Source organism: Phascolarctos cinereus, unplaced genomic scaffold (genome assembly GCF_003287225.1).
Source record: "Phascolarctos cinereus isolate Bilbo 61053 unplaced genomic scaffold, phaCin_HiC Scaffold_5;HRSCAF=322, whole genome shotgun sequence".
Taxonomy (NCBI): domain Eukaryota; kingdom Metazoa; phylum Chordata; class Mammalia; order Diprotodontia; family Phascolarctidae; genus Phascolarctos; species Phascolarctos cinereus.
Window position 1 is genome coordinate 302,958,214 of NW_027555958.1, and position 25,907 is coordinate 302,984,120.

Below are 25,907 nucleotides of genomic sequence, written 5' to 3' on the forward strand. Positions count from 1 at the left end.
CAAATTTCTTTTTTTTTCTTCCCTCCCTCTCACCCTGCTCTAGAGTCTTCCTAACTTCAGCTCCGGAACTCTATCCACTTTGCCACCTAGTCACTCTAGAATAGTTGAGAAAACATCAAAGTATTTGTTGAAATCCCCTAGAATGAGGTCGAAAGTTAAGGTAAAGAGAGAGACTCTAAACCAAGCACTAAACTCATTGGGAAAGGAGAGAGAACATCCAGGAGGGTCAATAAATTGTAGCTGCCAGGATACTGATTTGTTGATAAGTTTGGATACTCTCCGCAAATATCTGGATGGATATCTATGGATATCTATGAGTCTCAAAGAAAGAAACAATGCTAAGTGATGGCAAATGAGGAAGAATCTAAGAATCTGGAAGTGACGATGGGGAACACGAGATATTCAAATTCCCCTCACTAAGACCAGTAAGTCAAGGGGTATGAGACAGGATACAACCAGAACCAGTGGATAGGCCACTGGCCCTGGAGTCAGGAAGACTCATCTTCCTGAGTTCAAATCTGGCCTCAGACACTTACTATCTGTGTGATCCTGGGCAGTCACTTAACCCATTTTGCTCAGTTTCCTGTAATATGAGTTGGAGAAGGAAATGGCAAACCACTCCAGTATCTTTGCCAAGAAAACCCCAAATGGGATCACAAAGAGTCAGACACTGAAAAGCAACTCAAAAGCAAAAAGACAACTAGGATGGTGAAGCATCTTTCCTCCAAGCAGTACAAGGAACAGATGGAGGAAATACAGAATTTAGCCTCAAGAAGAGAAGACTCATAGAAGATAAGATATTTGATTTCAAGGATTTAAGGCTGTCTCATGGAGGATTCAGCTTGCTCTGTTTGATTTCAGAGGGCAAAACCAGGAGAAATGAAAGGAGGTTGGCTCCATGTTGGGAAAAACTTCTTAACCATTAGAGCTATCAAAAAGTGATTGATTGATTGATTGATTGATTGATTGGGCTTAGATAGGGAAGGAGTAGGGCCCTGACATATAGGGAAGATGAAGGGGTGATATTCTAAAGGAGAGGGGGCCATGAGGAAAAAGTCCAGGAAAGCTGAAATCCAGCACTGAAGAGACTGCTGTCACATCTATCCAGTAAACACAGCGTTTCTCTAGCACCTCATACCACAGAACCAGCTAGGTGCAGTAGAGAGATAATTGGTCAAAAGAGTCAAACAAAAGGGCCTAGATTCTGCAACCATCAGGGTGGTAGCAACAGAAAAAGTGATGGATTGGTATCAAAAGACCTGGATTTGAATCCTGACTCTGATATTTATTAATAGTGTGGTCATGGGCAAGTCACTTCTGGGCCTCAGTTTCCCCACCCATAAAGTTGAGGCAGCTAGGTGGTACAAAAGAGAGAGAGAGAGAGAGAGAGAGAGAGAGAGAGAGAGAGAGAGAGACAGAGAGAGAGAGGATAGAGTCTGGAGTCAGGGAGACATGACTTCAAAGAGTCCTTCCTCTGACACTTACTAGCTATGTGGCTCTGGGCAGGTCTGCCTCAGTTGCCTCAACTATAAAACAGGAATAATATCAGCACCTACCTCCCAAGGATGTTGTGAGGATCAAATGAGATGATATTTGTAAAGTGCTAAGCAAAGTGCCTGATGCGGCTTATTATTTCCTTTTCTCTTCTTCCGCAAAAAATAAGAGGGCAGACTAAATGATAGCCTCAACATTTCCAAAACTGAATTCATTATCTTTCCCCCTAAACCCTCTCTCCCTCCAACCTTCCTTATTACTGTAGAGGGCAGAACCATCCACCCAAGCCTTCAGGCTCCCAACCTAAGGAGTTGGGACTCCTATTCTGGACTTCTCACTATCTCTCACCTTCCATATTGAATCTATTACTAAGGTCTGTTGATTTCACCTTTACAACATCTGTGGAATGCACCCCTTCTCTCCTCTGTCACTGCCACCACCCTGGCACAGGCCACCTCACACTTGGATTATTTTTAAAATGTATTTATTTATTTTTAATTTTCAACATTCACTTCCATAAGATTTTGAGTTTCAAATTTTCTCCCCCTTCCTCTCCTCCCCCCACCCTAAGATAGAGTGCAATCTGATATGAACTGTATATATACATTCATCTAAAACATATTTTCACATTAGTCAAGTAGAGGAAAAACTGGAAAGAGAAATGAGAGTGATGCAAGAAAATCATGAAAAACTAGTCAACAGTTTGCTAAAGGAGACCCAAAAAAATACTGAAGAAAATAACACCTTAAAAAAATAGCCTAACCCAAATGGCAAAAGAGGTCCAAAAAGCCAATGAGGAGAAGAATGTCTTAAAAAGCAGAATTGGCCAAATGGAAAAGGAAGTCCAAAAGCTCACTGAAGAAAATACTTTCTTAAAAATTAGAATGGAGCAATTGGAAGTTAGTCACTTTATGGGAAATCAAGACATTGTAAAACAAAACCAAAAGGATAAAAAAAAAAGAAGAAGACAATGTGAAATATCTCATTGGAAAAACAACTGACCTAGAAAACAGATCCAGGAGAGACAATTTAAAAATTATTAGACTATTGAAAGCCATGATCAGAAATAGAGCCTAGACATCATCTTTCAAGAAATTATCAAGGAAAACTGCCCTGATATTTCAGAACCAAAGGACAAAATAGAAATTGAAAGAATCCACCTATCACCTCCTGAAAGAGATCTCCAAAGGAAAACTCCTAGGAATATTGTAGCCAAATTCCAGAGTTCCCAGGTCAAGGAGAAAATATTGCAAGCAGTCAGAAAGAAACAACTCAAATGTTGTGGAAACACAGTCAGGATAACACAAGATTTATCAGCTTCCACATTAAGGGACCAGAGGGCTTGGAATATAATATTCTGGAGGGCAAAGGAGATAGGATTACAACCAAGAATCACCTACCCAGCAAAACTGAGTATAATCCTTCAGTGGAAAAAATGGACATTCAGTGAAATAGAGGACTTTCAAGCTTTCTTGATGAAAAAACCAGAGCTGAATAGAAAATTTGACTTTCAAATATGATACTCAAGAGAAACATGAAGAGGTAAACAAGAAAGAGAAATAGTTAAGGGACTTGTCAAGGTTGAACTGTTTACATTCCTGCATGGAAAGATGATATTTGTAACTCATGAGATTTTTGTCAGTATTAGGGTAGTTGGAGGGGAAAAATTGTATCTATGTGATAGATAGATAGATAGATAGATAGATAGATAGATAGATAGATAGATAGATAGATAGATGGATAGATGGCATAGGGTGAGTTGAAAAGGAAGGGGTGATATCTGGAGAATAAAATTAAGGGGTGAGAGAGGATTATACTGGAAGAAAGAGAAAGGGAGAGGTAGAATGGGGTAAATTATCTCACATGAAACAGACCAAAAAAGGCTTTTACAGTGGAGGGGAAGTGGGGGAAGGTGAGAGGGAATGAGTGAATCTTATTCTCATCGGATTTGGCTTAAGGAGGAAATAGCATACACGCTCAATGGGCTATGGAAAGCTATCTTATCCTATAGGAAAATAGGAGGGAAGGGGACAAGAGAGTAAGGGGATGGTAGAAGAGAGAGCAGATTGGGGGAGGGGGCAATCAGAAGCAAACACTTCTGAGGAGGGACAGGGTCAAAAGAGAGAATAGAGTAAATGGGGGGCAGAATAGGATGAAGGTAAATATGCTTAGTTTTTTCACAATATGACTACTATGAAAGTGTTTGCATGACTACATATGTATAACCTGTAACAAGTTGCTTGCCTTCTCAGTGAGGGTGGGTGGGGAGGGAGGAAGGGAGAAAATTTGGAACCCAAAGTTTTAAAAACAAATGTTAAAAAAATTGTTTTCACATGCAACTGGGAAACAAGATATATAGGCAATGGGGTATAGAAATCTATCCGGCCCTACAGGAAAATTGAAGGGGAAGGGGATAAGAGAAGGTGAGGAGGGAAATAGAAGGGAGGTCAGATTAGGTAAGGAGTATTCAGAATGCACACCATCTTGGGGTGGGGGAGGGATGAGATGGGGAGAAAATCTGGAACTCAAAATCTTGTGGGAGTGAATGTTGAAAACTAAAAATAAATAAATTAATAAAAATTTTAAGAAAAAAGAAATTATCAAGGAAAACTGCCCTGATATTCTAGAACCATAGGGTAAAATAGAAACAGAAAGAATCTCCAGATCACCTCCTGAAAGAGATCCCCAAAGAAAAACTCCTAGGAATATTGTAACCAAATTCCAGAGTTTCCAGGTCAAGGAGAAAATATTGCAAGCAGCCAGAAAGAAACAATTGAAATATTGTGAAAACACAATCAGGATAACACAAGATTTAGCAGCTTCTACATTAAGGGACTGCAGGGCTTGGAATATGATATTCCTGAGGACAAAGGAGATAAGATTACAGCTGAGTATAATCCTTCAGGGGAAAAAAATGATATTAAGTGAAATAGAGGAGTTTCAAGCATTCTTGATGAAAAGACCAGAACTGAATAGAAAATTTGATTTTCAAACACAAGACTCAAGAGAGGCATGAAGAGGTAAACAGGAAAGAGAAATCATAAGGGACCTATTAAGGTTGAACTGTTTACATTCCTATGATATTTGTAACTCACGAGACCTTTGTCAGTATTAGGGCAGCGGGAGGGAGGGAAATTGTATGTGTAGATAGATTGATAGATAGAGGGCACAGTGTGAGTTGAAGATGAATGGGTGATATCTGGAGAATAAAATTAAGGGTGAGAGAGGATTATACTGGGAGAAGGAGAAAGGGAGAGGTAGAATGGGGCAAATTATCTCACATGAAACAGATAAGAAAAGGCTTTTACAATGGAGGTGAAGTGGGGGAAGGTGAGAAGGAATGAGTGAATCTTATTCTCATCAGCTTTGGCTTAATGAGGGAATAACATACACACTCAACTGGGTATGGAAAACTATCGTACCCTACAGGAAAATAGAGGGGAAGGGGATAAGAAAGCAGGGGGATGATAGAGGGGAAAGCAAATTGGGGTAGGGGGTAATCAGAGCAAACACTTCTGAGGAGGGACAAGGTCAAAAGAGAGAATAGAATAAATAGGAGGTGGGATAGGATGAAGGGAAATATACTTAGTTTTCCACAACATGACTACTGTGGAAGTGTTTTGCATGACTACATATATATAACCTGTATCAAGTTGCTTGCCTTCTCAATGAGGGTGAGTGGGGAGGGAGGAAGGGAGAAAATTTGGAACCCAAAGTTTTAAAAACAAAGGTTAAAAAATTGTTTTCACATGCAACTGGGAAATGAGATATACAGGCATCTATCCTGCCCTACAGGAAAATAGAAGAGAAAGGGGATGAAACAAAGCAGGGAGATCTAAGGGAGGGCAGATTAGGGGAAAGAGTATTCAGAATGCATGCTGTCTTGGGGTTAGGGAAGGGATGAGACAGGGAGAAAATTTGGAACTCAAAATTTTGTGGAAGTGAATGTTGAAAACTAAAAATAAGTAAATTATTGGACAAAAACAAATTCTTCGGGTTCTGCTCACTTCACTCAGCATCAGATCAGTTCATGTAAGTCTTTCCAGGTTTTTCTGAAGTCTGTCTGCTTATTATTTCTTTTTTTTTTTAGGCAATCTGGATTAAGTGACTTGCCCAGGGTCACACAGCTAGTGTCAAGTGTTTGGTCTGAGGCTGGATTTGAACTCAGATTCTCCTGACTTCAATGCCAGTGCTCTATCCACTTAGCCACCTAGCTGTCCTCATTATTTCTTATAGCACAATAGTATTCCATTCATTCATATACCACAACTTGTTCAGCCTTTCCCAACTGATGGACATCCCCTCAATTTCCAATTCTTGGCCACTACAAAAAGAGCTGCTATAAATATTTTTGTACACATGAGTCTTTTTCCCCATTTTTATGACCTCTTTGGGATATGGACCTAGAAGTGGTATTGCTGTGTCAAAGGGTACAGTTTTATAGCCCTTTGGACTATAGTTCCAAATTGCTCTCCAGAATGGTTGGCTCAGTTCACATCAGTTCACAACTCCACCAACAATGCATTAGTGTTCCAATTTTCCTACATCTTCTCCAACATTTGTCATTTTCCTGTTTTGTCATCTTAACCAATCTGATAGGTGTGATATGGTACCTCAGAGATGTTTTGATTTGCATTTCTCTAATCAATAGTGATTTAGAGCATTTTTTCATATGACTATAGATAGCTTTAATTTCTTCATCTGAAAACTGCTTATTTATATAGCCTTTGACCATTTATCAATTGGGGAATGACTTGTATTCTTATAAATTTGACTCAGTTCTCTATATATTTTAGAAATGAGGTCTATATCAGAGACACTTGCTGCAGAAATTGTTTCCCAGCTTTCTGCTTCCCTTCTAATCTTGGTTGCATTGGCTTTGTTTGTGCAAAACCTTTTCAATTTAGTGTAATCAAAATTATCCATTTTGCATTTCATAATGTTTTCTATCTCTTGTTTGGTCATAAATTATTCCATTCTCCATAAATCTGACAGGTAAACTACTCCTTGCTCTCCTAGTTTTCTTATAGTATCAGTCTTTATATCTAAATCATGTAACCATTTTGACTTTATTTTGGTATATGGTCACATCCTGCTGTTTAATCTGCCTGCCTCAAGTCTCTCCCTACTCCAATTCATCCTCCATCCAGCCACTAAAGTGATTTTCCTAAAATATGGGTCTGACCATGTCACACACATTCCACAGATGCACACACACCCCTCACATTTAATAAACTTCAGTGGCTCTCTATCACCTCCAGGAGCAAATACAAAATATTTGGCATTCAAAGCCCTTCACAACCTAGTCCCCTCCTGCCTTTCCAATCTTCTTTACCTTCCTCCCTGCCCCATACTCTTTGATCCAGTGACATTGGCCTGGCTGTTCCATGAATGGACTCTCCATCTCTCAGCTCTAAGAATTTTCTCTGGCTGTCCCCCATGTTTGGAACTCTGTCCTTCCTCATTTCCTACTGGCTACCCTGGTTCCTTTAAGTCTCAACACAAATAAAAAATTTAAAAATAAAAATAAAAAATTCTGTCTTCTAGAGGAAGCTTTTCCTAACACCTCTTAATTCTAGTGCCTTCCCTCTCTTAATTATTTCTTATTTATATAGCTTGTTTGTATGTATATAGCTTGTTTGTATATGTTTGTTTACATATTGTCTCCACCATTAGCTTAAAAATTCTTTGAAGGCAAAGACTGTCTTTTGCTTCTCTTTGCATTCTCAGCACCTAAGCATAGTGCAGCAAATATAGTAGGTGCTTTAAAATGTTTATTGAGGACAGCTAGTGGTGCAGTGGATAGAGCTCCAGCCTTGGAGTTAGGAGGATCTGAGATCAGATGTGGCTGAGACATATAACACTTACTAGCTGTGTGACCCTGGGCAAGTCACTTAATCCCATTACCTAACTCCAAAAAAAAAAATGTTTATTGACTGACTAACTAACCTAGGCCCTTTTCAATCTGACATTCAACAACCCTAAATTAGTAGAGTGAAAGGCCACTGTGGAAAGGCTTTGTTTTCAAAGGTCTCTGTATCTATCCCCACAGTGCCAGAACATAGTAAACACTTAATGAATGTTTATTGAATTGACTTAAGCCGGGAGAGGCAAGAAATTCCTAATGAAGCTCCCACCCCACCCTTTCACATAGATTAGTGCTTCCTTATCTCATAGCCCCAGGGGAGTGTGGGGGGAATGAATAGAAATCACAGAGAACCAGGTTTGCTGTGCCAAAAGAACAAGGTTTATTGGAGAAGTTGTCAAAGGAGCTTGCTTACAGTTGAAAAGCTGCCGAAGCTGGAACATGATAGAAGAGACATCTTATGAGGAAAAAAATAATAATAATAACTTGCTAGGCCTGGGACAGGCCCCCTTGGGATAATGCATTCATTAGACAGAGTTTCAGCAGCATAATGAATTTGAGGTTTCCTCCCTGCTCTGTGCCAGGCTGAGACAGCAGGGATCTTTACAGGGGCCGCTGCTGGACATGCTCTCTGGAAGAAATGACTTTGCCATCTTTGATCTCCTCAGTGATCGTGCGGATCTGAGTGCTGATCTGGGAGCCTGTGTTACAGGGGATGCTTGGGGGGCAGGGCACACGGACCAAGGGCTTGTACTCTGTGGCACAGGGGTGGGCAGGAAGCCTGAGAAAACAAAGCCACTGGAAGGTGAATTTCACATCTAGGAACTTGGTCGACATTCAGGTAAAATGAAAGGACAACAACTAAGAAATTAGTCAAGGAGAAAATGACCAGAATGAGTTCACAGGTTATTGCTGCTTTCTTCTCATACAAGGGGGAAGTTGGGGCTGGTCAAAAGCATTATTGAAGGATTTATAGTACTGTATATGTCGAATAATTTTTTTTCCTTTGTGAAGTATAAAACCCCAGATTTCTTGAAGAAACCCCAAGAGACCTTTGAATCCATTCCTTTATAGCTTTCTCAGAAAGTATCTCATTAATTGAACTCACCCAATTGTCTCATTTATTGGGGACTGGGTTTCATTAGGCTCGGTACTATAACTAGGATAAGACAACTGGAGCTTTTCCCAGGGTGCTAACATCCATGGGCATAGCTATTGTTTCATGTTCTTTCCCTAGGCCTAGGATCCTCTCAGAGTACCATGCATACCTGCTGCCACCTCCCACTTCCTCATCCTCCTTTCAGCAATCAGGGCAAGGAATGGGCTATATTGAGGGTTCACCAGCCTGAGTATCAGAATTTCTAGCTATTGCCCCTACCCATGAATTTGGCCTTGCCAGTACCCCAGAACACACACTTACTTGCCATCTTCTCCTTCCAGGAGACGGCGGTATGTGGTGATCTCTGACTCCAGCCGGGCCTTGACATCCAGGAGGACCTGATACTCCTGATTCTGCCGCTCTAGGTCACAGCGGATCTCCGCCAGCTGAGCCTCCACATTGCTGATCATGCACTGTAGATGGGCCAGCTGGGAACCATAGCGGGCCTCTGTTTCTGCCAGAGTGGATTCCAGAGAATTTCGCTGCAAAGAGAAGATAAGGAAGTCTCGTTAGTTTCATTCTAGATTGTTGGGCCTCTTTATGGCAATTCCATTGGGACGCCCCCTGGGGACAGGTTCAGTGGTCGCTGAGAAGGTTACCAGTTGTTTCCTAGGAATTCTAATCCAGGCTCCTCACCATGCTGTGCTGGGTCTGCAGCTCAATCTCTAGGGCGTTGACATTGCGTTTCAGCTCAATGATCTCTGTCTGGCAGCACTGGAGCTGTTCAGAACTGGATACCACTTGTTGGTTCAATTCCTCTGTCTAAAACAGACACAAGGCATCGGGGCATGGTCAGGAGGAACAAGAGCCCTCTAAAAATCCCTCTGCTTGCCTCCCCCAGGTACCCACCTGGGTGGTGAACCAGTTCTCCACATCTCTGCGGTTATTCTCCACCAGGGCCTCATATTGGCATCTCATGTCATTCAAGATCTTGTTGAGGTCCACCGGTGGGGCAGCATCCACCTCAACATTGAGCCGATCTCCAAGCTGACCTCGAAGAATGCTGACTTCCTATAATGAGCAGAGTACCAGTTAGTTCCAATTCCTAAGCCTGGTCATCTCCACTCCATGGTCCAAACAGGAATATGATGACTTCCCACAGGGGCCCTCAGAAAGAAACTTAGAACCATGGAAATCTGGAAGACTTAGGTCTTTAGGAGTATCCAGGTGGTGTAGTAGATAGGGCACTGGGTCTAGAGTCAAAAGAACTGAGTTTAAATCTAGCCTCCGATACTTATTAGCTATGTGACCTTGGGCAAGTCACTTAACCCATTTGTCTCAGTTTCCCGGTCTATAAAATGGGGATAATAATAGTATGTACTTCACAGGCTTATTGTGATAATCAAGTGAGACAATAATTGTAAATCACTTAGCACATAGTCAGTACTGAATAAATGTTAGCTATTATTATTATTATTATTATTATTATTATTATTAAAGTCCCAATTCTGGCACACATTCTCTGTTACCCTGATCAGTCAGTCACTAAGCATTTAATGAGTATCTGCTATGTGCCAGGCACTGTGCTAAATTCTGGGGCTACAAAGAGAGGCAAAAGGTAATCCTTGCTCTTGAGAAGCTCACAATTTAATAGCCATGTAATTAACTCCTCAGTGCACCATGCAGGTCTCTATGACTACAAATTACAGAGGAGGTACCCACCTGCTTTGGATGAGGATGTTCCTCACTAGGAGGGCCCTATGTCAATAAAACCACAAGTCCTTCTCCCTATCCAGAACCACAAGATGCTGGAGCCCAAAGGGACCTTTGGAGGTCATTAGAGTCCAGGGTTCTGAACATTTGTTGTATCCTGGACCCTTTTGGAAGTCTGGTAGAGTCTATGGAACCCTTATCAGAATCACGTTTGTTGTTAGAGGTTAGTGAAACTAAAGGTCTAATTTTTTTCTTCCCATCCCAAGTTCCCCCCTCTATAGACCACAGGTTAAGAACCCCTGGGGTAGTTGAAGCCCCTGACTCCTTCATTCTGGCATCAGCCCTTTTCTAACCTCCTCATGGTTCTTCTTGAGACAGAGCAGCTCCTCCTTCAGAGACTCAAGCCGCATTTCCAGGTCAGCCTTGAACAAGGTCAGCTCATCTAGGATCCTGCGAAGGCCGTTGATGTCAGCCTCTACCAGCTGGCGTAGGGACAACTCAGTCTCATACCTACAATTCAATGTGCATTTATCAAGTGACTATTGCATGCCAGGCCCAGGAAATAATTGGATGACATAGGAAAAGGGACTAGGTCTGTATCTTCATTGATATAGAGCTCCCAGGTGAGTAAACTTCCTCTGCCAGTGGAGGTCAGCAGCACCTCTGCAGCTTAGGGTCTTAAAGGCTACCTAGAGAACCAAGAGGTGAATGGGATTTGCCCAGAATTATATAGCCAGTATGTGTGAGGGGCAGAGCTTGAACTCAGGATTTGCTGATTCCCAGGCAGGCTATCTATCCACAATACTATAGCTATCTCTAGCCAATGAAAGGAGCTATGCATTATACCAGAAATCTCTTCCCAATTTCCTTTGGCTAAAGTCTGATTTGAACACCACCATATTTTTCATGTAGCTTTTCTCTCTAGACTCCAAAAGGGAGATAGTACTTCCTTTTCTCCATCCCTTTCCCAAAGTGTCTTAGTGTTTCCTACTTTGTAAATCTGTAAGTGCTTGGGGAGAGTAAGAGGGGTAGGAAGGATCATGATAGCCAGAGGAACTTTTTTTTTTCAATCTCCCAGCTGCCCAAGGCTGGGTATGAAGGGTGAAGTAAGAAATGAGAGGTGTTTCCCATTGAGTCCCACTCACTTAGTTCTGAAATCATCAGCAGCCAGTTTGGCATTATCAATCTGCAGAACCAGCCTGGCATTTTCAGCCTTGGTCGACAGGATCTAAAAAGCAAGAGGCACCACAGAAGTCAGGGCAAAGGACCCAGGTCCAATCCGAGCACTGCTGAGAGGGAAGAGGCCATCAGAGATAAGGCCATCTTTCCAATCATAGTCTACTTCTTCCCAAGTCTTTAGTTGATCCAGCTCTGAGCTCTCCTCTGAGATTCTGAGATAAGATAGACACCCATGAGATGATCATATCAGCTTTGGGCACTCTTCGGTAATCCTCAAGGTCAACCCAAAGTCAAATATCACTTAGCCTACACTCAGTGTGGATGCTACTCAATGGCAGGACTCCATCAATCAAGAATTTAATAAGTGCCTATTAGGAACCAGGTACTGGACTAGGCACTGGAAATACAAATAGAATGAAATGAAACGAAAAATGAAAAAAGCCATCTGGGAGATAGAGCCCCAACACTCAGGTCAACAGACACATTAACCACCTACCGTGTCCCAGACACCTCTGCTAAGTTCTGGTTTTCTTCTGACTCTATCTGGAAGGATAGAAGCCAGCTCCCAGCATGCCCCATACAGAGAAGAGGGCTCCATCGTAGGCAAATGGCCATTTAGCGATTAGAGTTGTTTTTGTCTGTTACCTTCTGCTGGAGATCCTCAATGGCCTGGAAGTAGGACTGATAATCTGGGAAGGTGTATGGCATCTGAGACTCATACCACTCCCGGATCTCGTTCTCCAGTTGTGAGTTTTCCCTCTGCAACTGGTGCACCTTCTCCAGGTAGCTGGCCAGGCGGTCATTCAAGAATTGCATAGTCTCCTTCTCATTGCCATTGAAAACCCCATCACCAGCCCAAAAGCTATTCCCACCAAAGCCAGAGGTATAGTATCCATTGGACAGGTAGGTGTTGGGCAGATAGCTCCCCAGGCCACAGGAGCCCAGCTTAAGAGAAGAGACTGACCCACCACCACAGGAAAGACTCGGAACCCTACAAGAGCCCAGAGAGCGGACAGAGGAGACCCGAGAGAAGCCACCACTGATGCCACAGACTCCCCTGAAAGATCCAGTGGAGAATGCTGGAGTGCAGATTTGGGAAGTCATGGTGTTAGGAGGAAAAAACTGCAGTTTAGTTAGAAAGCCCAACTTCTGAATTCTCCTTCCTCCAGAGAGCACTTATATACACTTCCTGTTGGGTGTTGGTGTGTTGGCAAATTGTCTTCTCTTGGGAAACTCTAGTCCTATTTTGTAAGGTTAATCTCATTAGTATGTAATTCTGATAACTTTCTGGGATTCGTACTCATAAAAAGTGTTGAATTTGATTTGCTAAGTCAGGACTCTATGTGGATGTCATTTCTTAGTGGAATATGATTTTTATTACAGCTTCAAAGAGTCCTTACATCAGATCCATTAATAGGGAGTGCCTTTATGGGCTAACACACTTGCTCCTGCCATCTCTGAGAATGCCTCAATGGACTCCATCATTGTCACTTTGTCTTCCTCTTCCCCCTACAATCCCACCTTCACCAAACTGGCATAAGAGAGATAGTGAGGTATAATAGGTAGAGAGTTGAGTTCAGAGTCAGAAAGACTATTCGTAAATGCCCCAGCTCTGTCACTTACTGTTTCAGCCTTAGTTTCTTCATATGTAAAATGGGCATAATAATACATGTGCCTATCTCACATGCATTATTACACAACAGCAAGTTGTTGCGAGCCTCAAGTGAGTTGAAATATGTAAAAAGCACTTTTCAACCTCATTGTGCTATATTATGCTGGTATTATGATGATGATGATGATGATTACTATTATGAGAGGCAACATGATAGAGTGGATAGAACTCCTTTCAAAGCCTTTCACAGCTTGGCTCCAATCTATCCTTCCAATGTCATTATGCACAACCCTCTTTCCCACACTCTACAGTATAATCAAACTGGGCTTCTCTTTGTTGTCACCCATGGTATTTCATCTTCAGTCTTTCTGCTTTTGCCCTGATAATTCCTATGCCTGACTTGTACCCTCTCCTTACCTCCGCCACAAAGAATTCCTTACTTCTTCCAAGATACACGATCATCTACACGATGTCTTCCTGAGTCTCTCAGCTTCCAGTTCTCTCCCTCCCAAACTGCCTTCTTTGCATTTATTCTGCATTTGCATCTATTTTTACTTGTACTTATTATGTGGATATATGTGTACATACTGTCTCCCCCATGGGAAGTAAGCTCTTTTGAAAATAGGGGAGGGAGGTTGTGGGGCAACACAGCGAATAGAGCACCAGCCCTGGAGTCAGGGAGGAGGACCTGAGTTCAAATGCAGCCTCAGATACTTGACACTTATTAACTGTGTGACCTTAGGCAAGTCACTTAACCCCAATTACCTAGCCAGAGAGAGAGAGAGAGAGAGAGAACCCAGGACCTAGCAAAGTACCTGGTCCATAGTAGGTGTTTAAGAAATGCTGATTGATTAATTGATTGAACACTTGTACTACCTAGCTCACAAGCATATCAGATGAAATAATTTACATGAAGTATTTTGTCCACCTTAAAGTGCTATATCAACGGCAACCACTGTTGCTTTTAGAGGAAATGTCATATAGTGGGAAAAGTACTGGACTTAGAGGCAGATGCTCAAACCCTGACTCTACACATTATCTACGTGGTGTTGTTAATGTTGTTCAATTGTGTATGACTCTTTGTGACCCCATTTGGGGTTTTCTTAGCAAAGATACTGGAGTGGTTTGCCATTTCCTTCTCCAGCTTGTTTTCCAGATGAGGAAACTGAGGCAAACAGACTTAAGTGACTTGCCCAGGGTCACACAGATGATAAGTGTCTGGATACAGATTTGAACTCAGGAAGATGAGTCTGCTTGACTCCAGGCCTTGCACTCTATCCACTGTGCCACCTAACTGTGACTCTGAGCAAATCTCTATACTTCTGTCTTTCCATCTATAAAGAGGAAATGGTTAATGTCTGCACTACTTACCTCACAAGATTATTGTATAAATGAGTTTTTATTATTATTACCCATGATCCAATTGTTTTATAATTTCCTGTTGTGACCATTGGAAAGTCTGTCCATGCACAGATAGTCAGTCATAGCTTTGAAGGGATAAGGATCATGGACTTAATTTTGGGAAAGGAAGGAAAGGAGTTCTATGGATCAACCAATCAGCCCATCAACATCATTAGTATCCGTGAATCATAAAAGCAACAGAGTTTTCTGGGTTCCTGAGCACTTCCTCTTTGCCCAGTCATGACTGTGGCCATTACTCTTACTGGCAGCCAATTCTTCATTTCCCACCAGACTCCACTACATCCCCCTCCCACACCTGCCTGGTACCTTCTCCCCCTACTTTTAAGCTTCTTTTATGTATTGTCTTCTCCTCTTATATTGTAAGCACCTGGAGGACAGGAAAACTCTCTCTTTTTTGTATTTTTATCCCCACCGTTGGACAGCTAGGTGGTTCAGTGGATAGAGAGTGCTAGGTCTGGAGTCAGGAAGACTCATCTTCTTGAGTTCAAATCTGGCCTCAGACACTTAGCAGCTGTGTGACCCTGGGCAAGTCACTTAACCTTGTTTGCCTCGGTTTCCTCATCTGTAAAGTGAGCTGGAGAAGGAAATGGCAAATCACTCTGATATCTTTGCCAAGAAAAACTCAAATGGGATTATGAAGAGTCAGACACGACGGAAACAACTCAACAATAACAATATCCCCAGCCCTCCTTTCCTGACCACAACTGGTATCATGCTCAGTTCTAGATGCCACATTTTAGGAAGGATATGGATAAGCTAGAAAGTGAACAAAGGATGACAAGCAGGGTGGTGAAGATCACTCAGAGCATGTTATTTGAGGATCTGCTGGAGACCTGGGGATGTTTAGCTTGGATAAAAGAAAACTCAGTGGGGACTTCAAGTATCCAAAGGGCCAGCAGCTACAAGGATTTGATTTATTTTGCTGGACCCTGGAGGGCACAACTAGGAGAAATGGTTGGAAATCACAAAGAGGCAAATTTATACTTAAGATTAGGAATAGCTTCCTCACCATTGTTGTTGTTGTTGAATCATTTCAGTCATGTCCGACTCTTCATGACCCCATTTAGGGTTTTCTTGGCAAAGACACTGGTTTGCCATTTCCTTCTCCACTCATCTTACAGATGAGAAACTGAGGCAAACAGGGTGAAGTGACTTGCCCAGGGTCACACAGCTAGTAAGTGTCTGAGGCTGGATTTGAACTCAGGTCTTCTGGACTCCAGGCCTGGCGCTCTATACAGTGTACCACCTATCTGCCCTACAATCCTCACCATTAGAGCTTTCAAAAAGTAAAATGGGCTACCCTGGGAGATGATGGATTCTCCCTCCTTGGAGATCTTAGAGCAAAGGGTGGTGGGCATTCTCTACTGCAGAAGGAATTTTACTTAGGTTCGATCTGGACTAGATGGACATGAGCATCTGTGATGAAAGCGTGCACTGCTCTCCCAGGGACATTCAGTGTTCTGCATCCAGGGGGTCTAAGCTAGGACAGCCTGACCTCCTTGCCAATCGATCCCAGAGTTGGTACCCTCTTCACAGCCAGATTCCAAGGACAGTGTAAAGGGAGGAATTCCCTTATTTGGCCAAAAGAAAAGCTACCAAGCAGAGGTGGAGGGGAAAATGAAGGCCTGGGAGGAGGGAGAAAGATTGAACCTGGCTTCAGACATCAAGATGAGATTTAGAGAAGCTTTTAAAAAACCATTTGCAAATGCTCACAAACTAGAAGCTTTTATGGCCTATCTATGCCTCTCAAGTTGTAGTTTCCCAACCCTTTTAAAAGGTTTTATAAGCTTCTCTCAGGCATTACTCAAGGGCTATGATGTCCACACCTAACCCTGTCCTGTGGGTATCTCACTAGAGCTACTACGCTCCCCACCCAGGAAGGACCAATAAAGGGTCCAGGGGTTCTCCTTTATGACAGCTTCCTGCTTTCCTGCTCATGGGAACAGGAGAGGCCAGAGTTAACCCTTCCAATCCAGGTCTAAAGCTAGAATCAGGTTTATGGGACAGACCACTATTTGGAGATAGAAGAGATCTTAGAAGTCATCTATCCCAATTCCCTCATTTTACTGATGAGGAAACTTGAGGCATGGAGAGATTACATCACATACCCAGGGTCACACCACTAGTCATGTAAGGTGGGATTTGAATCCAGGGCTTTCTGATTCTAAGTGCAAAGTCCTATTCACTGCACCATACTGCCACTCAAAATTTCTCCCACAGTTCAGCACCAGCAAGATTTGAACTAAAAATGCCTGGTTTAAAAGATCAGTATTTTCATCCCTAACTTAAACCTGAGATTTATCCAGGCGCCCTGTAAAGGATAAATCTTTCATAGAAAGTGTTGGCTAGCATATTATCAAATGGTATCCTTCCCTGATTGCAACATCTTTTGCTAAGATTCTTTGTACCAGTCTGAGTAAACCTCCCCAACCCCCAGGCCCCCACCCATACCTCCCACCTCCTTGGAGATTTCTGTAAACCAGAAACCTGAAACTATTGTTCAATCATTTCAGCTGTGCCCAACTCTTCATGACCCCATTTGGAGTTTTCTTAACAAAGATACTGGAATGGTTTGCCATTTCCTTCTCCAGCTCATTTTACATATGAGGAAACTGAGGCAAACAAAGTTAAGTGACTTGCCTAGGGGTCATACAGCTAGTAAGTGTCTGAGGCCAGATTTGAACTCACAAAGATAAGTGTTCCCAACTCCAGGCAGGGCCCTCTATCCACTGTACCACCTAGCTGCCCTAAGCTGAAACTAGCTTACCCATAAGCCTTTGCACTAGTCCTCCACCTTAATGTATGTGTCCATAGTCACCTAGGTGTAACTCTTCAGGCTACTGTATATCGTTTTAAAAGCCCCACTAGAAAAGAGGTGCCTTTCTTTTTCCTCATAATATTATCATTCATTGTCATTCTCACTCTAGCTCTCTATCCCTGTTATCTGTTAGTGTGTCTGTCTCTTTGTCTCTCTCAGAGCACAGGGCACAGTAACAAATCACCAATTCCCTCCTCCCTGCCCTCCCTCCCATCCTTTTAACCCTTCACTCTCCTCCTTGTCTGAAGACCTCCATCTGAAGGCAAGCGTTCCTAGGGAGCCCAAGACTTTGGGCCACCTTTTCATGCTATTCAAGGTTTGGATGGTTTATGCCAAGCAGGGACCAGAGGTCCTTCATTAGCTTGTCACCATGAGCCTTGGGAGAAAATGAATTCTCCAGTCTCTTGATATCCATTTCTATGTTTCAAGAACCCTTGAGGATATTGTGTGTGTGTGTGTGTGTGTGTGTGTGTGTGTGTGTGTGTGTGTGTGTGTGTAATAGAAAACAACAGGGCCGGGGCAGCTAGGTGGCGCAGTGGATAGAGCAGAGGCCCTGAAGTCAGGAGTACCTGAGTTCAAATCCATCCTCAGACCAAACACTTGACACGTACTAGCTGTGTGACCCTGGGCAAGTCACTTAACCCCAATTGCCTAAATAAATAAATAAATAAATAAATAAGCAAATAAATAATAAATAAGTAAATAAGTGAATGAGTAAATAAATAAATAAATGAATAAATAAATAAATAGATAGATAAATGAATGAATGAATAAATAAATAAATAAATAAATGAATGAATGAATGAATGAATAAATAAATGTAAACAAAAGAAAACAACAGGGCCCAAAGCTGAAGTACAAAGGTGTTGGCTCTCCCAGCCTGAGCCAACTATGGTACTGAATGCCCTCGATTCCTCTTAGTGGGCACCAATGTTCCAAGGATCATTTAATAAATCATTTCCCAGAAACAAATATTTTGGATAATTCTCTCCGTATGGAAAGGCAGCAAGGTATAGTGGAAAGAACACTGGCTCTGGGTTAGAGGACCCAAGCTGACATCTCACTCTGATGTCTACAACCCGTATGATCTTGGATAAGTTACTTCTGTTCCTCGAGCTTCAGTGTTCACATCTGTAAAATGGGAAGGTTGGACTAAGCCAGGGTTTTTAATCTGGGGTCAAGGGGACAACAGCACACAAAAGGCTTATGAACCTCTAGCTCTACACACATGACCCTATAGTCTGGGATGCTACCATTGGGCTTCAATTCATTCCAAAATAATTTCATTCTTGTGGGCTATTGTCCTGTTCAACATACACCTTCCTCTTCCAAGGCTACCTTTGTCCACACTCAAGGATTGATCCAGTTCCTTATCCACCAAAATCATGAGTTCCTTTGGCCTCACATCATCCCTCTAGAACACTAAGAAGTCCCCTCTTTACTTCCCCTCCCCCCCATTCAGCTTGTTTTCTCTTACAGAACAGGTACTCTTTCCTCTTCCCTTGCTGTATCCATGCCATGGTCCTGAGGATTTATGTTTCAGACTCAGCAAACTGTGGCCCAAAATAATGCACTTATTTATGCCTTAGGATTCGTCAAATGTTTGAAATACATTATTTCATTTGTTTGTCACAACACCCTGGGAGGTAGCTACTATTAGTGTCCTCACTGTACAGATAAGGAAATGGAGGCTCAGAGAGTATAAGTGACTTGCCCAGGGTCACTCAGCTAACAAGTGACTGAGGCAGGTCTTCCTGAGGCCAAGTCCAGCACCCTCCCCACCAGGCCAAGCTACCTTTGATTGGCCATAGAGCTGCCAAGAACCTGGGAGAGCATCTAGTCCAAACCCATCATTTTACAAATGAAGAACTGAGGCCCACAGAGGTAAAGTAACTTGTCCAAGGTCATATGAAGTAAATAAAGGACAATAACAGAGCTAGGATTCAAACAAATTCTCTGACTCCAATTCCAGGTAGGGCTCTTTCCATTAGGCCACACTGCTCCATATTCTTTTTTTTTTTCTCCACAGCTAAACCTTCTTGCCTTTTTCTCCCCCTCAACCCAATTCACAGTATGCTGCTGCTTCTGGAAGCTTTGACTCCTCATCCTCCCCCATAATCCCCACTCTCTTCCTGACCAGTCTCCATGGCCTGCCATGACTCTGACTTCCTCGAGTGAATAGCTCAGATGCTTGCCTTCCTTAGAGCAAGAGAAGTCAGGCCTATCTCTAATGGACTTTCACCCTTCCCCACACTCCAGGTCTCCATGGGTTCCCATTGCTTACATGGAACCTGGGCCCAACAGATAAAAGAAATAAAAAAGAGAAGCACTACCAAAATAAATAAACATGCTCATGGGCACTATGGTACATCTTTGTTTCCTAGGGTTATAGATCTAGGGCTAGAAGGGACCGTGGAGGGGAACTCTAGCATCTTGTGGTAGGTTTTCCTATTCACTACAATCATCTCCCACTGCTACTAGCTTGCACACAAACATACACACACATGCACACTCGCACACATGTACACAAGTACACACATAAACGCCCATTCTCACATGCTCACATAAGCACACACACTAAGCGGACTTACTTACATCTCAACCTCCTTTGGCAGGCCAGTGATTCTTCCACCACTTCAGACTCCAGCTCCAACCTGCCTTGCTTGCTTGAGAAAATCCTCAGAGACTTGAACCCTGTATACCATCCTTACTCACCTCTCCAGTTTCTTCCCTTCCTGGTCTCACTCCCCCTCTGTCCCATTTCTCACCATGGGAGATGCCATGGCCTTCTCCCTTACAAGATCACCCCTACCCTACCCTTCTCTCTCATCCCAGCTCTCTCCCATCTGTCTTTCAGTCCAGGGCCTATTCATTCCTTTATTCCCCACCTTCTCCCCCCACCCAGATTTTATGGACGAACACACTCCTCGGCTATCATTTCTCTCACTAATGTGCTTGGGGAACCCGTGGTTTTGAAAGATGTAAAAGTAGGCCAGACTGCCATAAGAAGGTCACGGGTTTTAATCAGCTGGTCCCCTTTGATTCAGGCACCACTTAGCATCTTCCTCTTTTGACTGACCTCATTAACAGGAGTTTACTGGGGGTGGGATGCAGCCTGTCTGTCCGTCTTCTAACCAACATCAGCTTGTCTAGAAACAAAATAAGATGGCTACAGACTATAATTACCATTTTTAAACCAGGAATTTTACTTTCAAATGATCTGGGATGCCCAGATGAAAGGCATCATAGAAGCTTCAGTGTTATTAAGGCTATTCATAAAAATAAGACAGAAGAGTTAATAGGCATCCTAGGCCAATTTCCCAAATTGGTAAACCCCTGCAGGTGCCTGAACCAAGCTCTGTAGTGCCCACCCACCCTCCCACCTTCCCTCAAACACTTTCAGGAGAACTGAACAGGAGGGACTTAGTGGGGGTGCAATGGAGCCAGTTAGGGCCAGCTCCCCAGAGGCCACTGCTAAATTTTCAGTGTGAGCATTTGCACCTCAAAAATCAATGATCTCTACAAATCAGGGCTTGATTCATTGCTTTCTTGATTGTTTAAACTCAAGAAAATGTTAGCACAGATTAAACTCAAAAGTGTATGTGTGCATCCTTTGGGGGGGTTGGCTTTGGGTTTTTTGTTTTTGTTAAACATTTACCAGTATATCCCTGGATGTAAATTTAAAGTCCAAGCTCACGAGAAAAGTTTCACAGAAGTCTCTCTTCTATTCTCTGTGACTGCTACCCCACGGGAGGTCCATTCAGGGATCAGGTTTAAGACTGGAAGGGACCTTAGAGACTATTTAATTCAACTTCTTCATTTTTTGAGGAAACAAAACTGAGTCCCAGGAAGGTTAACTTCGCAAGAGTCACAGGTTGTAAGGAGCAGAGTCAGGATTTGAACTGAGATCCTAATCTAGTACTGCTACCGTTGAATCACTAGGACTGAAGAAGGAAGATCAGAAGAGCATGGATTCAGACCTAAAAGGCACCTCAGTGGACTCCTAGTCCAACCTCCTCATTTTACAGATGAGGAAACTGAGGCTCAGATGAGGAAAGATGGTGCTTGCCCAGAATCACATATCTGGGCATCTCTAACGTGAGATTAATCATGCAAAGCCAAAGATGTTAAAGACAGGACAAAAGGTTTCGTTTACACCAGAAGATTTCCAGCAGGACTGCTGATGTTCATAGTAGCAAAGAATGGGAAAACAAAGTATAGATAATGGGGGAAACAGGGCTGGCCAGGTGGTGCACTAGATAGTGCCGGGCCCAGAGTCAGGAATACTCATCTTCCTGAGTTCAAATCTGGCCTCAGATATTTCCTAGCTGTGTGACCCTGGACAAGTCACTTAACCCAATTTGCCTCAGTTTCCTCCTCTGTAAAATGACCTGGAGAAGGAAATGGCAAACCACTTCAGTATCTTTACCAAGAAAACCCCAAATGAGGTCACAAAGCGTCAGTTACAGTCGAAGAACAACAAAAATGGGAGTAGGCCGGGAAAGAAAGGGAACAAGTATTTATTAAATGTCCGCTCTGTTCAAGGTACTGTGCTAAGCACTTTACCTCATTTGATACTCACAACAACCTGGGGAGGTAAGTTCTATTATGATTCCCATTTGAGGAAACTAAGGCAGGTAGAAATTAGGTGACTTGCCCAGGGCTTACACAGCTAGTAAGTGTCTGAGGCAAGATTTGAACTCAAATTGTGGTGCGTTCATATAATGGAATTACTGCATGAACCATAAGAAATGATAAATGTGAAGAATGTGGAGAGGCACAAGAAGACCTATATGAATAAATGCAGAGTAAAATAGAGCCAGGAAAATAATATTCACAATAACCCTAGCAATGAAAACGAAAATAATCAAAAAACCTGCCTGCTGTATAATTAAAATGATTCATTTTCACCATAGAAGAGAAATGAGAAAATGCACCTGCTCCGCCACTTTCTGGTGGGAGACAGGGGTGATTTTGGATGTGGAATATTATCTTTTCCATCAGACTCAGTTGATGTATTGCTCAGTTTTGGTGAAGTATTTTTTTCACATTCTTTAACTTATGTTCTTTTTTTTTTTACAAGAGTTCAGTCATTTTTCAGTCATGTCCAATGCTTTGTGGTCCAATTTGGGGTTTTCTTGGCAAAGATGTTGGAGTGGTTTGTCCTTTCCTTCTCCAGCTTATTTGACAGATGAGGAAACTGAGGCAAATAGGGTTAAGTGACTTGCCCAGGGTCACACAGCTAGTAAGTATCTAAAGCTGGATTTTAATTCAGGAAGGTGAGTCTTCCTGACTACAGGTCTGACATTCTATCCACTGTGCCACCTAGCTGCCCTTATGAGGGTAAGGGGAGATATATTAAGAAATGGTTGTATAAAGACAAAATATATCAATATTGTTTAAAAAATCCGAAAGAAAAATAGGAATAGTCCATGTTGAAGGGTCTGTGAGTAGACAAACTGATGCATTTTTGGTGGATCTGTAAAGCAGACTAAAAGTTCTGCATTTCCATTTGGAATTCTGTAAGAAAGTGACTAAATTTCCTACACCCTTTTGTCCCAGCAATCTCACCACTAGGCATATGTCCTCAAGGGAGTCAAAGCCAGAATTATTCATAGTAGCAGTCTTCGTAATAGTAAAGAAGAGGAAACAATATACCTGCCCGGCAATTGGAAAACAGCTGAAACGAACTATGGTGTATGACAATAATGGAGCTGTTCAATAAGAAATGAGGACTAAGAGGAATTCAGAGAAATGAGGGAAAATATATATTAATGGATACAGAGCACAATAAATAGAACCAAGAGAACTATGGAGGCAATGATTAAAATGGTATAAATGAGAAGTTTAATAAACCAATAAAGGTTCTAGAGAAATGATGATGAAATCGATCTCCCTTGTGGGAAAGAGGTAAGGAATTACTCATATAGAACACTGAATGCACAAGGCCTCTGTGTCAAATGTTGTTTAATTGTTTTTCTTCATCCAAAGAGCAGGTTAATTACGGTGGGGGGAGAATATCTGATGTAAAGATAACACACATCAGTAAAACAAACTTTAAAATTTTTTAAATAAAGCCATTTGTTAGGACATACATAAAAGGGGGAGGCAGGTAAGTGGTACTATGGATAGAGTTTCTGGCCTGCAATCAGGAAGACTCATCCTCCTGCGTTCAAATCTGGTCTCAGATACTTACTAGCTGTGTGACCCTGGGCAAGTCACTTAACCCTGTTTTCCTGAGTTTCCTCATCTGTCAAATGAGCTGGAGAAGGAAATGGCAAACCATTCCAATACCTTTGCCAAGAAAACCCCAAATTGGGTCACAAAGAGTCAGATGTGACTAAAACAACTGAACAACAACAAAAAGACTGTCTTGAAAAATTATGCCCATCAACTCACTCTCATAGTAAGTAAGTAAGAGGGTACTTTCAGTCATCCCGAATCTGGATTCATCTGACACCGGCAGCCACTCCACAGCATCCAGGCCAAGCCTTCACCTTCATCATCGCTGTGCTGCCCAAGTTTGACCCTAATGAAATTAAAGTCATGTTTTTAAGGTGCACTGATGGGGAAGCTGATGCCACATCAGCTCTGGCCCCAAAAATTGGTCCCATGGGTTTGTCTCCCAGAAAGGTTGGTGATGACATTGCCAAGGCAACTGGTGACTGGATCACAGTGAAACTTACCATTCAGAACGGACAGGCCCAGATTGAGGTTCTGCCTTCTGCCTCAGCCTTGATCATCAAAGCCCTAAAGGAACCTCCTCGGGATAGAAAGAAACAGAAAAACATTAAACACAATGGAAACATCAGTCTCAATGAGATTGTCAACATTGCCCAATGGATGAGTCACTGATCCTTGGCAAGAGACCTCTCTGGAACCATTAAAGAGATCCTTGGAACAGCCCAGTCTGTGGGCTGCAACATTGATGGCAGACATCCTCATGAGGCCAATTATATTGATCTATAGTGGTGCTGTGGAATGCCCAGCAAGTTAAAAGCTACAAAGGAGACATTGCAATAAATTAACATTTGACAACAGACAGAGGATCTTCATTTTTCAGTCCAGCTACCACACATTCTGGAAATAACTGTTAACTTAGTTTCTTTAGCCCTCTTGCTTTGCAATAACTTTCAGCTACTTTGCAGTTCATTTGGAGGAAGGAGGGTAGCGTTAGAAGAGCAGGGAAGTTATTGAAGCATCTTAGCAATAGGACCATAAATTGAGAGAAAATTAGTTGGACAAGCCAAAGTTGCCCCAGTGTTGAGCAAAGTTTGTCATCTTTGCAAACCAATAGGAAACCACATACCTGTTTGCCTTAAAAACCTTGCATGTGGGGAATTTGGGAGATGTGGATCCTCTCAATACAAACTCAGGACAATTCAATTAACAGCTGTAATAGCTGAGACTCAGAATCCAGAAACTGAGGAGAGGTTCTAAAGGAATAACCTTTGGCTCAAAATATTTGCGCAAATAGTATGGGTTTATTCTAGGGTAATTGTACATGGTCAACAATGCATAAAAAATTTGTATTCCTTTGTGTTTACAGTGAATATTGTTGTATAGTGCTTTACGGGTGGGACTTGGGCATCAGCATACGCTGGCTTGGAAGGTGGCTGGGTCCAAATGGCACTTCCATATACTATTTGCCACTCAGTGAACTGTATTCAGAAATGTACAAGAGTCTGGATCGGGCTGAGCCTCTATAAAACCTTAGTCTTGGTGACACCTAAAGTTCAAAACAAAAAAAAAAAAAAGAAGAGGAAAGTAAGAGGGTAAATGTGTGAAGCATGCAGAATGAAAATAGACATGGATAACATTGGAGAAATTTTAGCTTGAAAACAAATGTGAACGTCACTGTTTCTCAAGATGGAAAGAAGTTCAATCAGAAAGAGACTTAGTTTTCACAGCTTTCAAGGAGATTTCACAAATGGCTTTATCAGTCAAACAACACACATACACAGAAGGCAGATAAAATGAGACATAAGAAGAGGACACACAGAAGACTGAGGACAGATATAAAGGCTGAAATTTGCAACTTTCCATGGGACTGCTACTGCTACAGTATTTTAAGAAAGAGCCTTCAGACTTGGTTCTCCCCTGGTCCCATCTGTCCTTTATTCAACCCTCCCCTCTGAAGACACATGGCATTCATCAGTGACTACTACTCTTCCTCTTCAAGGGTCCATCAGGTGTATATAGGATTATAAGATTTACCACCAGAAAAGACTTTATAGATTATCTAAGCCATCCCTTCGTTTTACAAATGAGGAAAATGAGAACCAAAGAGGAGAAATTTCTTGCCAATGTCATATGGGTAGCAGATCCAGGACTCCAACATATGTGATCTGAGGCCAAATTCAGTGAACTTTCTCTTAGATGAAATAGTGGGTAGAGTGTTGGCCCTGGAGTGAGGAAGACCTGAGTCCAAATCTTGTGTCAGATACTTTCTGGCCGTGTGATCCTGGGCAATTCACTTACACTCTATCTGCCTCATTTTCCTTCTTGTAAAATAAGAATAGTCACTGAGACTACATGGTAAGTGCTTTGCAAATCTTCAAGTGCTATATAAATACTAGCTACATCTTGGTGTTTGCTATTACCAGACTTCACCTAGATAGAAATATACTGATAGGAAAGGGGAGCCCTGGCACCCTCACTATGTGCCCTAGGAGAGCACCTTCTTCCATAATTCCCCCAAGCA

The 25,907-nt window shown here is 42.3% G+C and overlaps 1 protein-coding gene and 1 pseudogene across 1 annotated transcript; one reads left to right on the top strand and one right to left on the bottom strand.

Moving 5' to 3' along the window:
* Window positions 1-7,718: 7,718 nt before the first annotated feature.
* On the bottom strand, window positions 7,719-13,069 carry LOC110198491 (keratin, type I cuticular Ha6-like). The gene is given in 8 exon segments (XM_020972796.2): window positions 7,719-8,141; window positions 8,781-9,001; window positions 9,156-9,281; window positions 9,369-9,530; window positions 10,526-10,682; window positions 11,318-11,400; window positions 11,997-12,488; window positions 12,490-13,069. Coding segments are annotated over 8 exon segments (1,545 nt in total). The 5' UTR covers window positions 12,616-13,069; the 3' UTR covers window positions 7,719-7,963.
* Window positions 13,070-22,540: 9,471 nt separating this feature from the next.
* Window positions 22,541-24,200, top strand: LOC110198417 (large ribosomal subunit protein uL11 pseudogene; annotated as a pseudogene).
* The last annotated feature ends 1,707 nt before the right edge of the window (window positions 24,201-25,907 follow it).